At 34.2% G+C, this 14404-nt stretch overlaps 1 protein-coding gene across 1 annotated transcript in view; it reads right to left on the bottom strand.

Annotated features, from left to right (window-relative positions):
- Window positions 1–9484: 9484 nt before the first annotated feature.
- Window positions 9485–14404, bottom strand: part of LOC108908407 (spondin-1-like) — an 87111-nt gene continuing 82191 nt past the window's right edge. The window contains 6 exon segments of the mRNA XM_023457104.1: window positions 9485–9763; window positions 10535–10695; window positions 10745–10852; window positions 12417–12620; window positions 13560–13799; window positions 14031–14163. Coding sequence (XP_023312872.1) covers window positions 9485–9763; window positions 10535–10695; window positions 10745–10852; window positions 12417–12620; window positions 13560–13799; window positions 14031–14163 — 1125 coding nt within the window.

The raw sequence follows: 14404 nt of genomic DNA, 5'->3' as shown, positions 1-14404 counted from the left end.
CATTAGTAAAATTTACGAACGTATTCTCACAAAATCTACTATTTGGGTGAAAACTAGCCCAAATATAGCTCAAAATTGATTTTTTCTTCAATTGTGTCCAAATATATCATTTTCGTAGTATTTTGAGGCGCTGAACACGACACCATTAGTAAAATTTATCCATGAATTCTATATTTCTCAGAAAATCCATTATTTGGGTTAAAACTGGCCCAAATATAGGTCAACATTAATTTTTTTTTTGAATTTTTGACCAAATATACCATTTTCCTAGTATTTTCACCAGTTCGTTTTACATATTGTTCGATATTACTCTAGAAACAATAAAGTCTAGTTCTTTTTCGTTGATGTTAAATTAGCAATGATTTCCTCTGTAAAGCAATATGTTTTGTAATTATTCACGGAATTAATAATTGTAAAACATTTTGATCTAATTATAACTTTTTTAAGTTCAGATTATCATTAAGTTTACTGTATGTTAATAAGGTTATGCCATTTATTTCTGGAGTATTATTTGTACATTAACAGAAAAGTAAATAAATTATTAGTTTTAAAATTGCTTCATTTCCTGCAGAGATGGCAAAATAAAAATAAATGGAACTTTCCATGCGTCATTTAAAAATGTAACTTTGTCCCGCTTTCCCATGCTTTGGAATGATAATTGTTAGAGTTAATATTTTATTTCTGATCTGTATTAATAATACCACAAAAATGCAGGACTACTAGTAACATTTTATTCGTTGTCATATCGGAAAAGTTTCTCTGCTTGTTTTTCTACTATTTTACATAATGACAAAAACCATTTGATTTATATAAAAATTATATTCTAGTTAAGTTAATATGTTTATACTTCAATTCGATAATAGTATTACCACACAGTACTACGACTTCTTATTGTAATTTATAGATTTTACCGGTGAATTTCTAATAAGGACAATAAAACTGAATTTAAAATTTATTTCTTCTACATCAATTAATTAAGCATTAAAGAAATGATAAATATTGTTAATTTTACTTATTAGTTTAATAATTTTAAGATAAATTTCGTTAACTGAAGGGGGGTAATGAGAAACAACGTTATAGGAAACGTGATTGTTTAACCTAAGGTAGAATAAAATACCTAATTCATTAAACCTAGTGTAGCATACTAAAATCTTCGAAGAAATATTTTTTTATTGGGGACGTTTCTAATGTAACAAGTGAAGAAGAGTTTTTCCATTAGGACATAAACATTTTCTAACTCTGTGTATAAAATTATTGTAAAATGTCATTTACTCCTAAATTACCGAAATGATATCGAAAAAATAAAAAATTTATTACAAAAATTTCGTTGTTATTTCGAAAGTCAAGGAAAGTATATGATTTTCGGTGCTGGTTCATGTATTTTTAATATAGTGAACGAAGTAATACATAGAATATATAGGATAAACTGTTCCAATGTCATTAGTGAATAAAAAATTTTCTGTTATGATTGGGAGATTTAATTCTGTAAAATTATTGCAGTAGATAGTCGTTGCAGTATTAATACAGAACGGAATTACGAAAATGATGAAAAACTGAAACGTGTTACCAGAATTGTATTGTTAATACAAAAATTGAGGAAAGTGTGACCAAAAAAAATAAATGATTTCATGTAAGTATCTTCAGTATGACATATGAAATAGTAGAAAAAATATCTAAAGTTGACTTTTCTGACCGACCATAAAAGACTGGGATTTTTCTAATATGGTTCTGGAATTTTAGAATCACTATTTCAAAAGCCTGTTGCCTTCAGTAATAAAAAAAATAGTTTTCGAAATTGGTTCTAAAGTTATAACCAAAACAAACTTATCAAGGCCCATATCTACAAAGTTTGAGCAGAGACTTTGAAGTGGCAATTCCATACTCGCCTTGGTAGTCCCACTCTACAATTATAGCATAGGTATATAAGAATTTCAAAACTGAATTTTATTTAACTTGTACAGATAATGTGATAGTCATCTAAAAAGAGGAAACTTTATTAAATTTGACTCCTTCTGTCAGGAAATGAACAATTTGGTAAACGAATATATAGTTATATCTTCTTGTTTTGCCCTCAATAATCTGTGGCAACTACATTCACGTAAACATTTTCACAAAAACACTGACAAGTTCAATATAATTATGTTTACGAAATAATTCCCTGTCACATTACACTTGACCGATAAACAAAATTAAAGTATGTCATACAGTTCCTTGTCAGAAAAATTATCTACGCGTATATCTTAGGTCAAAGTCAAATAAAATATACTATTTTATGTTAGAGTAAAGAAGGCACTACACGTGCGGTATTCACCGAATACCGAGCTATAAATGTCTGCAAATTAGCAGTACTTAATAGCTTATTAGACATTACTTGATTCACTGTCAGTTTTATTCAACGTTATTTCGTTGGTTATAGCAGATCGTCGTAAACCATACCAGGCTCCATGTTTCCAGAGTGTCAAATTTTTGTGTGTGAAATCTGTCTCGTGTAATCTATCCTAGTTTCAACATATGTTTCCATAATCCTGGATTAGGGACCTCTCTAGTCACTATTGTTTTTGAGTCGGTATGCTGCTAACCACGCTTCTCTATCCACCACTATATGAAGAGGTGGTAGGTAGATTTAGTATGACTTCTAGCGCATCCGTCGGGGTCGATGACATCGCCTATACCTTATACAAAGCTTATACCCAAACAGGCCAATCTCTGGATTTTCTCTCGCTGTGGTCTGTTTTGTTTTTTGCTACCATCTACCGATGAGGCGATGACATATACACAGTGTCTGCCTCCGTTTCTACCTTTATTTGGTACCAATTTTCCTTATGATTAAACCTAAATCATTTAAAATTTAGAGAAGATGACGTTAGTAATACGTTTTGTATAAAATCTCTTAAGTTGTAATGACATATTGACTGTACAACATATTTCATTTAACATGTAATTTTAACAAAACTATAACGTTTAATCGTCGATATCAAGACGAATATGGACCTAATAATTTATCTCACTTCATGCATTATAGGTTTCTTTTCTAGAATAGTGTGACCAGTAAGTTATAAAAATGTTCTCCTCGATCTGGAAGTATAGAAAAACATAAAATTATCTAATATAAAATGATGGAGTATTTATTTGACAATCAGTGTTCAGTGACGATACAGTGAAATTTTGTTTTAACTTCAAGTGTTTGTACATTCGGAAAAAGCATGTATACGAATTAAGAAAGAGTTGATATGGTTAGAGACTACTTTTTGTCAAGAGTAAAGAAAACGATATCAAATAGATTACGCCGACTTGTAAGTAGGTACCTAATAAGAAAATGTTTGTCAGATTGGTTCAACATTTAAGAGACTGTGGGATCTTTGAACCAGAAATTTTAAACGCCATGGAAGAGGATTCTGATACTAGTACTCGAAGATTTGCCACAAAATCTTAAGTGTTATGTTATAAAAATCAAGTGAGTAAACATACTATTTATTTATTTTTGTGTATTTCATTTATCTTTATTGATTACTGCTTGAGTTTGCTGCTAGGTTACTTGTTAAATACTGTTTTGGGGTTTATCTTATTTAAAAGAATTAAAATTTAGTCTTTGTGGGATGGTAGTGTTCGTAGCGAATACCCACTCAACAAACCTCACAGAGAGTGGTGTGAAAATTTGCTATAACCTCTCCAATTTTGCATGCTTAGTTAGTTAGTTACACTAGTTTGTCCAGTGGCGGGGTAAGAAAAATTACGAAAAAAAAAAGGATAAAAAATTAAGTTCACGACGGAATTTGAAAAAATAAACTATTCTTCTTTAACCGAAGTTGTTAAAACTTAAACTGTTAGTTTTCAGGTTATGTAGGACCTTTATCACGACCATATATGGCGCCAAACGCATTTTGTATTACTGTCTATACTACTTAGTTTTTCTTATATTTTATTTGTTACAATATCTATACATAAATTTGTTACCCATGATTTAGTTACACACTTTATTTGCGCACATTTTCAATTGTATGCCTTTACGTTATTAAAATACTCAGTTCCTTACAAAGTCATTTATTGTCTTTATTTAGGTCCACACGTAGCCAAGAAGTTGCGTTATGAATGTAAACGGTGTCAGAGTTTCTTGATATAATACAAATTGTTGACTTCGTGTCGAGTGTAAAATAACTTTTGTTTTTACAGTACTTACTATAATAATACTTATCTTTATATCTAAAAAATAATGAGATGTATTCAAATCATAGGTATCATACAATGCTAATACAATCATTATTTGTACACTAAACTAAAATTTAACGGTTTCCTGCACTTTATTTGTTTGTAGAGTAACCATTATGTTTGTTATACCTGATGCTATTTTGTTATCATTTGATTAGTTTTATAGATTAATATTTGATTGATTATCGTATTTTTTATTATAACGTGTTATTTTATTCACTTCTTTTTTTTGTAATAGGGTGAAGACCTGCGGAACAGTGTAAAATATGTAAATATACCAATAAACAAATAAATAAATTTGGATTAGTGTGAATAAACTGATCGTAAAGTTGTACATGTTCACGTGATCTACACGCAAGAAACATTATCATGAAAATTAACACAATTAATTGTTTCGAAAATGATGACAGGTGCAAACTTTGTTAAACTTTTGTACAATATTGTTGGAAAATTTGAGGAAATCTATAACTTGTTGATAATAATGTGCAAAACCATATTTATCGTATCAACATCGACGTCACCTGTTACATGAGTGTTGTATAATAATGAAAACGTAATATTGACAGTTGGTAGAAGGAAGCGCAAAAACAAGCGCTTATAGGTGGGGATTTCTGAAAGGAAGCCTAGATAGTGGAAGTGAGGAGAGCGCAGAGTGAAAAGTAAAACGATCGGTGTACGGTGAAAATATATAAGTAGTGAAAAATTAAAGTGTTTAACCGGTATTAATTAGCAGGTAATTATTCTTTAAGTACTTTGTTGTTAATTGTTCTATGTAATCTTATGATTGTGATGATTATAGACGTTTCATGATAATAATTCTGTATATGTTTAGCCTTCATTGTCTTATGCTCAGGGGCGTATATTTTTCTAACGTAAAATTGTCACAATTATTACTAAAGACTGCTCATTATTTATTACATGTTAAAATATGTATATATTGTCGTGACTGCCCGGATATTGCAATAACAACTCATTTGTTTCACATTTAACTTGGTTTGTCATGATTACATTGTTCGAAAAACAAATAATAGGTAAAGCATTTCTTGTGCTCACTTTACGTCAAGAATTGCTAAAACAGATCTTCCGAAATCTCAACTCATAGCTGGATTGCCTCCCGTATGGGACTCCAGTACCTTCCGGCCCTGCCGGCTAACTAACACCAAACCTCTTCAGTTTTACTTGGAAGTGTGTATGTCTAATTCGAGTGAGGTGACATTTAGTGAGACATTAAATAAGTCGGGTGTTAATTATCATTAGCAAAGGATCCTAGTTTATGCCTTTTGTTAGCGGTTGTTTTGTATTTATATTTGGGTAGTTAGAGCAACGATCGTGGGTTTGTCTGCCATGCTCTTTCCCCACAGGAGCTCTAGGTGAGCCTGGCACTCTCATTTTATGTTAAATGGTTGTTAAAGTTTTGTTGTTCTTTCTATGTGTCACATGTTTAATTTGAAGACTGTTGTACGTAAATAATAAAGTTAGGTGTATTTGTTCTGCTTTTGTTTTATAAAATTAAACCATACTTCCCCACTTTAAAGTTAGTAGCCAGTGCCTTCAAAGTGCCGGTCAATTAAAAAAATAGATGTATACAACGTAGGTATTCCTTATGACGATCACATATTTCTGGCCACAACTACGTTTCGTTTTTTCGATCGAACCCGGGGTTGTTATACTACAATAATTTCACAATAATGTCAAATGTCAAAATTTCACGTGTTTTGTGGATGCCCCTATTTAAGAAACAATCATTGTGTAAATTTCTATGACAATGTTCACTGTAGGTATTTTATGATATATTACAACTTGCTATTTGGCTTCAAACGATGACCCAAGTACCATTTTTACAAATTCAAAAATAATTTATTTTTCATGTTATTAAATTAGGTATCTGTTCTTCAGTACAGTTCCAAAACGTAATAACGTTCACTACAGTGTCTATTTTATTACTGCCTGTTTCAAATGTTTAAGAAAAATACCTTTTTAATATTTAGCAAATTCAAAATGACGCTTTACAGACTTACAAATCTATTTACAAAACCACTAAAGTAAAGTAACTTCGGAGGAAAGTAATATTCAATTGCCTTTTCTTTGTAAAAATGTGCAAATCTGGAGTCAATTTTTTTAATTCCAGAATTAAAAATTCTGTTTCAAGTTGTAATAAATTTACAATGATATCGTAGCCAATAATAATTTTATGAAATAAAATGAAAACATCAAAACAAAATAAATATTTCTAATTAAAATTTGAGAAATGGTAGGAAACGATTGAATTCAAGGTTAAAAAATTTACAGCATGCTATTAAGTACTTAGACATAGTATAAGGTTCCGGAAATAAAAGCAAACATTTCAGGGGATGATTCTATATCTATAAAAATAATAACTTTAATACCAATTTATATTACTGACTAGAAAATTTATCATGCTTTTTTTAATATATTTTATATATAAAAATAAACAGCTGTACATTAAAGTAAATAATTGAATGTTGTGTTTTATACCATTATAAATAGTTATTTGCTAAATCATGAATTGAATCATTTTAAAACTTACAAATTTCAAAATTAAAATAACTATAACTTATCCGGGTATGAGCGGAAAACCTGGTTCGAAAATAACGCTGTAATAAATTAAATACGTTTTTTCTCTTTTTGCAAGAATTTTTAATAACTTTCATCATTCCTTTACTTATTAGGAACATTGCGACTGATCTTTCTTTGGGCTTTGGATTTTTGTTATGTAATTATGTTAATAGTTTTCTAAAAACTGTTGAAGAAAGTTAAATTATTGCTTTCATGAGTAAAATCTCCCCATAATTTTTCTGCACTTATTTCCGGAATACTCTGTACACTACTTGATTTGGAAAATAAAAATAACAATAAAAAATATGAAGTTGTAGTATATACAGGGTGACTATTTTCACACGTGTTCAAATCTATTTTTAATACGTCTAAATTATATTTAAGTACATTTCTTTCAATATCACTGTTATTCAGCATAGAAAATGTGTCTGGTCACTGAAAAATATAGACATTTTTAAATTGGGCGTTTGTTTCTGTCACACTAAAGAAAACAATAAATTTTAAATAAATGGCCTCTTGCAGTAAAAGGCTGGTGTTACAAAATTATTTTGCTTAATCACAAATATCACACATTGAGAATATAGATAACCGTTCATGATAACACTATTAACAGTCAACGACAATGAGCTAAGGTTGGATGAGTTTTTCGAGTCAAATCCGAAAGGTTTCTCAGAAGAGTCGTCGAGAAATTTGTTGGACATTGGGAGAAGGTCATAAATAACGATGGAGAATACATCACTGATTAGCCTATTAAATTGTAGAGTTAAAAATAAAATATCTTAAATTTGAAAAAAAAACATTACTTATTGTTCAACCCAATAAAATATGCCTACCATTAAACAACAATTTCAATTGAACTTGTTTTACTTAAAATAAGTAGCAGTTGCAGCAATTCAGAAAATTAAGAAAACACTTTATTAATAGAATTTAGATGAAAATATCATCTTATAAATAAAAATTTGCAAAGTAGAAAATATTGTGAATTATTGTCTGAAGTCTTTTAGTTGTGGCATAATTGTTATTTTTTACAGTTTGTCAAAATGGTGACATTAGAACTAATTGGAGCATTTTATTTTTAAATAAATTACTAGTTCCATAATTTTTGGTCAGTGCACTGATTCATCAAATTTTCTTTCCAATGAATTTAATAATTTAGAACATTTTGGAAATGACTGAAAGTGAATTTATTTTGATTAAAGTTTTATTATCTACTTTCTCAGTGTGAGTTGTTTGTGGTTAGGCAAGAATAAATCTAGATAATTAACACTGATTAAAATTTTAATTTCTTTACTGTGTGGCAGAAATACCCAAACTAAATAGTTTATTTAAAAAAAGATATTTTTGTAATTAATATTTATATTTATACATTGTGTTCATTTAAATAAATTCCACCATTAATCAGTGGCGGCTCGTGACATTGAGAATAGGAGAAGCATATTCGTTGATTGACTAAAAAGAAACAAAAGCGCCGTAGGCGAAAATTTTCAAATTTTCAAGGTCAAGCGGCTTTAAATGAATCTGTAAATTTTTAGTTGCATTTGCAATATTACCGAAAAACTGACGTTCACGAGAAGGATTTTCATTAAGATTTTATAGAAAATAGGAACACAATTAAACTCGGCATACAGAAAAGTTTTTTTTAAATAAACACTTCTACACTACCACTTATACTCCGAATACCATTCATTCCGAAACTTCCGAACGCATACTTTGTCTTTTGACTTCCCCCTTTTTTCAACATCGAGAGGAAGCACAGGTCTCTAGCAATTTAAAAAATCCTTTTTGTCCGCAATTTTCCATCTGGAAAATGGCGTTTCCAATAAAATACATACTGGATCATACATAGGAAACATTTTTACAATTATTGATATAAAACAAATATTAACAAAGACCCGTTATAATCGTGCATTGGGCGACGTATCGTATAAAATATGTAAAGTCAAGGCAGGTGATGGGCGATGGCGATGCTCGCGTCACTCGTTCCCCCACGCCGTAGTTTACTCACGTGTTAACCGCCTCGTTGCGATGACAACCGCCGTAAACAAAGCTATGAAGTGAAGCGAAATACAAACTGATTTTGATCCGCATCGCTTGCTCAACGAAGGCAATGTTTTTTTAATAGGCGGTCATCGCGCAACTGTTCTGTTTATTTCTGTGTATAAAACAAACACAATACATTTTCAATATAAAATTATACCTAAATTATAAAATGTATATAAAATTAAAAATAATTTTAAATTGCACAACCAAACGGAAATTTTAGGTGAAGCGGTGCGTCACTTGCGTCACCTATCGAGCCGCCACTGCCATTAATGTCAGGAACAAAAAAAAAAACAAATATTTACCGAACAGGCCATTACTTATTAATAATTTTGAAACACATTTTATAATCAACCTTTCTTTCCATCAAATATGTTACATGCCAAGTATTATTTACTGCTAATATTTAGTTTACACGTGATGTCAAATTTGAAAATAAAATCTGCCCCAAGTTCAAGAGCAAAATCAGTGAAAACTGAGCGCTCCGCAAATTAGTTTATCCCTTTTCAGAAAATACTCCAAATAAAAAGGTTATAGCATAGCAGGATATGTTTTAATTTCACAATATGTCTAGATATTCATTCCCTTGTTTTCTTGTGGTAATGTATCTTAAAATAATAAGTTAGATGTTAAGAAATCTAAAAAACGGTTTTAGATTGGATCAATTGCAGGGACATGGTCGTTTCTCCACCTTATTTGGACATTTTTCTCCATTAGCCTTAGGGTGAACTAAAACGTGTCTAAATCTATGCTGATATTCGTTCTCGCAAATTGAACCACATTTTGACCACTCTGACCAGGGGCCCACGACGCAGTCTATATCTATTTTATTTGAGTTGGTGTGTTCTTGGTTTTGAAATTTGGTCTTACAAGATTTCCTACATTTTTTTCGTTTTACTAGCTTAGATGGACAAGGAAGACCGCCATTTTGGGGGTGAAACTGAAAAATAAAGAAAACATTCTTTGTTAATACGTTAATAGCTAACCACTAGATTTTATTATGATTGGTTACCATTTGAGCTTAGGAGTAAGGGCACTACATTAAAACTTAGAACACATTATGTGTAATCAAAAGCGCGACGTACCTACGTTTCATACGTTTCAATAACTAAGAGTTTCACATCGCCGACAGAGTGTTAGTGCATTAGCAAGTCTTCTTATTAAATATTCTTCAAGTATTAAGAAACTGATAATTTTATGTTCAATTAATGAAGAAAAGGCAATGCTGTAATATTAGCTAACAATTTCTTTTCATCAAACAAGTTCATCTCAAAGTAAAGATTATCAAAACATAAAAAACTTATGGTAAATTTTGCCCCCCTACCCCCAGTGTTGGAACGTATGTGATAAAAAAGGTAGACTGTAGAAATATTGCCCCCTAATTTCGGGACACCCTTAAAGTGTAGCGAAATTCGGCCTAGTATGCTTTGCATACATATTTGTTTGCTTGTTTGTTTTATAATTTTTCTAGAATATATTCTTTATTTTACTATCATGTTCTTAGAAGTTTACAAATTAATCTATATTATTCTTAGAGAGCCATGGGAAGTTTGAGAAACAAAGAAAACTATCGGTATAAACTAATGTGCAAAATATCTTTTTGGAAGGTTAAGTTCACATTTGTTACTTATTAATACATACCACCACCACATCTGTTAATAATGCTCATAAACTTTAACATTTACTAGGCTTAAAACACAGTGGTACTTACCACTACAGATCTTTGCTTCATTTTGTATCCATGACCACACATTCCATTTGTAGCGTTGCACGAACTCCAATTACTCCAGGGTGTCATTTGGCAATCAATTTTTAAATCCATTGGTTGACTTTTACCATCTAAATGCCTAGGCGATTTTTGACCCACATTAGCTAAAAGCAAGTAATGTAAAAGTTATATTAGTTATTCAAGACATATTACCACATCTATTACCATGAACAGCGTCGTTTTGAATGTTGTATGATAGTACTCCAGAAACAGTAACGTCTAATTGCTTTTTTGTTGATGTTAAGTTAGCAATGAGTTCCCCTGTAAAGCAATATATTTTATAATTATTAATTGAATTAGTAATTGCAAACAATTTAGTTCTAAGATTTTCTATTTCAAGTCTCGGTTATCGTTCTGTTTATTTTATTTCATTAACGCTATGTTCTTTATTTCCAGAAACCTATGCGTGCATTAACCCAAAAATAAATAAATTATACAGTTAATTTCCATATTTGCTTTATTGCTTTATTTGTATTAGAAAATTGCTTTATTTTTATTAGAGCAAATAAAAATGCGAACAAATGGAACTGTCATTTTCATTCATTTAATTTTGTAAATTTTTCTCATACCTCCAGATTTTTTAAACTCCAACTATAATTTTCGTGACACATTTACAAAGGATTTACCTACAAGTTTACTGGGTTCTATTAAAACCAACAGATATATTCTGCAAGTAGTTGTCGAGTTCTATAGAGACTTGCTTCATTCATTCTCATTACATTGTAGCCAGTAATTGAATTTTATTTTTTATTATAGGTAGAACTGTTTTTTTATGTTTCTGTGTAAATTTTATGTGGGGTGTAAATATTGTTTTTAAGGAAGTTTTAAGTTCCATTTCTATTAAAGAAGCACTATTCATTTATCGTTAAAACAAAAATCGTATTGAATACATTCTTTTATGCACGTACTTTTACTGTTAAAGCATTTTGAAGATTTCTAAATCATTTAAGGGGATTTGGGTTATGGAATGAGATACCAGTCCGATAAAATTGGAATAAGTTGCAGTATCGCCACTATCGTCATCTCGGACAGTACTGATCCGATAAATAATATGAAAATTTGGCAACCTAGCAAAGGTACCTTATAGGTCCAACACAGCTAAAATATTTAGAACTTTATACAGGAAGTCGAGATTAACTTGTTATTTTAAATGGGACACCCTGTATATTATTGCATTTTCGGATACTACGTGAAATTTGAGTGTCACTATTAAATATTACCTAGAAGTTATAGATTTTGAGATTAATTTTTAAAGAAAAAATTTGACAGATGCAAGGATCCGAGAAGAATGCGGAGATGCTAGTAACTCTTTTCAGGAGCGTGATATCAAGTGGGTTTTTGGTATCTGTAAAGGGCATAGGTAACACTAAATCATGGTATACCAACAAATTAAATCATTTAATACTAGGTGGTTCATTTTTCTGTTACATTTTGATAACTTTAAACAGCTACATCTTTGTTAACTTAAATGGAACACCCTGTATTTTTTTACTCCGTTGTATGCGATTGAAATTTCCTTTCAAGCCATATACGCATGGTTAGGGTTGCCGTTACTACTTTTATAGATATTTGCAATTTTCATTTTTTGGGCAGTTTTTCTCGTATCAGACCTGTTATCAAATTGGCCATGACCAGAAACACTCCAAAAACAATTAAAATAATTTGACATCAAATTATTGTTGTGTCCGTTTTTGACGAAATTTAAATAAAAATGCCTCTTAAATTATACTAATGAGGATTATGTTAATTTGTTTGTTATTTATGGACAATGTGACAAAGTAATTTCAAGAACATGTAGAGAATTCCTGAGGGTTGAGCTACCTACCAGGCGCGTCCTCGGGTGGCGGATAGGGGAAGCCATAGGACCTTGGTTCTATGTCGAGGGTCGTCATAAGCAGGTCCACTGGGGCTAACCCCCTGGCTTGGACCCCAGCGAAGGCACCCCGCGGACCAGCTCCCACGTGTTTGTGCCGTGCGTGGCGACCCGTGTCGTCGGAGGAAGGGTACCTGGTGGTTGAGCAGGCCGTGCCTGCAACACGCCACTTCGGTCCGGAATTCGACTAGACGGGCGGCCGGGAACTAACCCACTCCCGGTCAATCGGCTGTGTTGTCCCGTCAGAGGGCCGGCAGGGTGAGCTCTTGGGGCAGGGGGCGCGTAGGGGGCTGCAGAACTGAGCGTCGGTTGGCTCCGGCGTTCAGGGATGCACAACCCTCTCTCGACGCCGTTCTGCTTCCGGGAGCTATATCCACTTGGTAGCCCTGGTGACTGTTTGCAGCATCCCCTAGATGGGCTCCGTGGTGGGTGGGGAGCCAGGTGGACGAATAATAATGCCAAACCCCCCGCGGCAGAGCGGCAACGCTCGCTGCTACCCTAACCTGAGGCAGAGCGGCAACGCTCGCCACAGCCGGGACCATCGTCCCAAATTATCCCTTAAATGGGGGACAACAAAGAGCCCGAAAAGAAAAGAAGGGGCAGACGTATCTGTGGGGCTGAGTTCAAGAGGAGGCAGAGCGCGTGAAGAGGCGGCTAGAGCTGCAATTGCAGCTCCCTCCTCTGAACGCGCACCCACTCTTCGGGCGCAGCCTACAATGTCTGGGGTGCGTGGTCCTGCACGGGCGGTTGGCGGATCTAAGGGCCTACCTGCCTATGCGGGACGAACGCCACCCAGGCAAAAGTGGACCGCCTATAGGGAAGGCTGAGCACCCGAAAGGTGTGCCACCTTCCCAGGCGAATCCACCAGCCAGGAAGGGAGAGCATCCTCACGGAGTGCCACCCCATAAAAAGAGGAATAGGTCGGGAACCTCATCGGACACCACTCCGATGAGGTACAAGAGGGCAAAACAGCCCCCCCCACCACTTCCACATATAACGATGCAGCCCTAGGTCAGCTTAGGGTTGCAATTATTGATAAGGACAATCCCTATGGGAAAATTCCCAAGGATAGGGAGTCCATTATCAAAAAATTACTGCTGGTGGAGCTGGATAAAATTCTTCTAACTCCCGACGCTACCATTAGACCACCTGTGTTTCGCTCGTGGACATACTCTGGTGAGATCATCAGGGTTGTCTGCGAGGACGAGTACACACGGACGTGGTTGACGGATGCAGTGGGAAGCCTGAACCCGTGGGAGGGCAGTGCCCTAGCCGTGGTGCGCTCTGACCAGTTGCCAAAGCTGACGAAAGCCACTCTCTGGATTTCCGTGGAAGCTGGATGCGACCATGGGGAAAAGGAGGTGGTGATGCGTCGCCTGGCGGGTCAGAACCCCACGGTGAGTGTGAACAGGTGGCGCCTGTTCCACCACGAGGCTAAGGATGACCCACGAGGCCACCTACTCGTCTTCGGAATCGGAGACGAGGACCTGAAAACCCTGGAGGCGAGGTCGATGAAGATGCACTACATCTTCCAGTCCCTCGTTCTCAGGGTCAAAACACACAAACCTGCGCCGACGGCAACCTCCGGGCCGCTGGAGCAGATGGAAACGGAGGCTGGAGAGGCGGAATTGCATGCAAATGCAGCCACCTCCTCAACTCCTCCATCTCTGGCGCAGGGGGACGAGGAAATCCACCCCTCCTCTTAGGAGGTTAGGAGGATAAAAGACGAACACCATATTGGATTCACAATGTTTGGTTTAACAAAGGTAAGTGTGGTACAGTGTAACCTGCAACACAGCAGGGCGGCAACGGCTGCATTATGCCGCCGCCTTGATGTGGAGCAGGGTACACTGGCACTAATACAAGAACCCTGGGTTGTCAAATCCAGGATATCAGGTTTAAATAAACTAACTGGGCGTATTTTCAGCACACCCAACACA

The sequence above is a fragment of the Anoplophora glabripennis genome, unplaced genomic scaffold, assembly GCF_000390285.2.
Source record: "Anoplophora glabripennis isolate ALB-LARVAE unplaced genomic scaffold, Agla_2.0 scaffold387, whole genome shotgun sequence".
NCBI classification, from domain to species: Eukaryota; Metazoa; Arthropoda; class Insecta; order Coleoptera; family Cerambycidae; genus Anoplophora; species Anoplophora glabripennis.
This window is presented reverse-complemented; position numbering and strand designations above follow the sequence as displayed.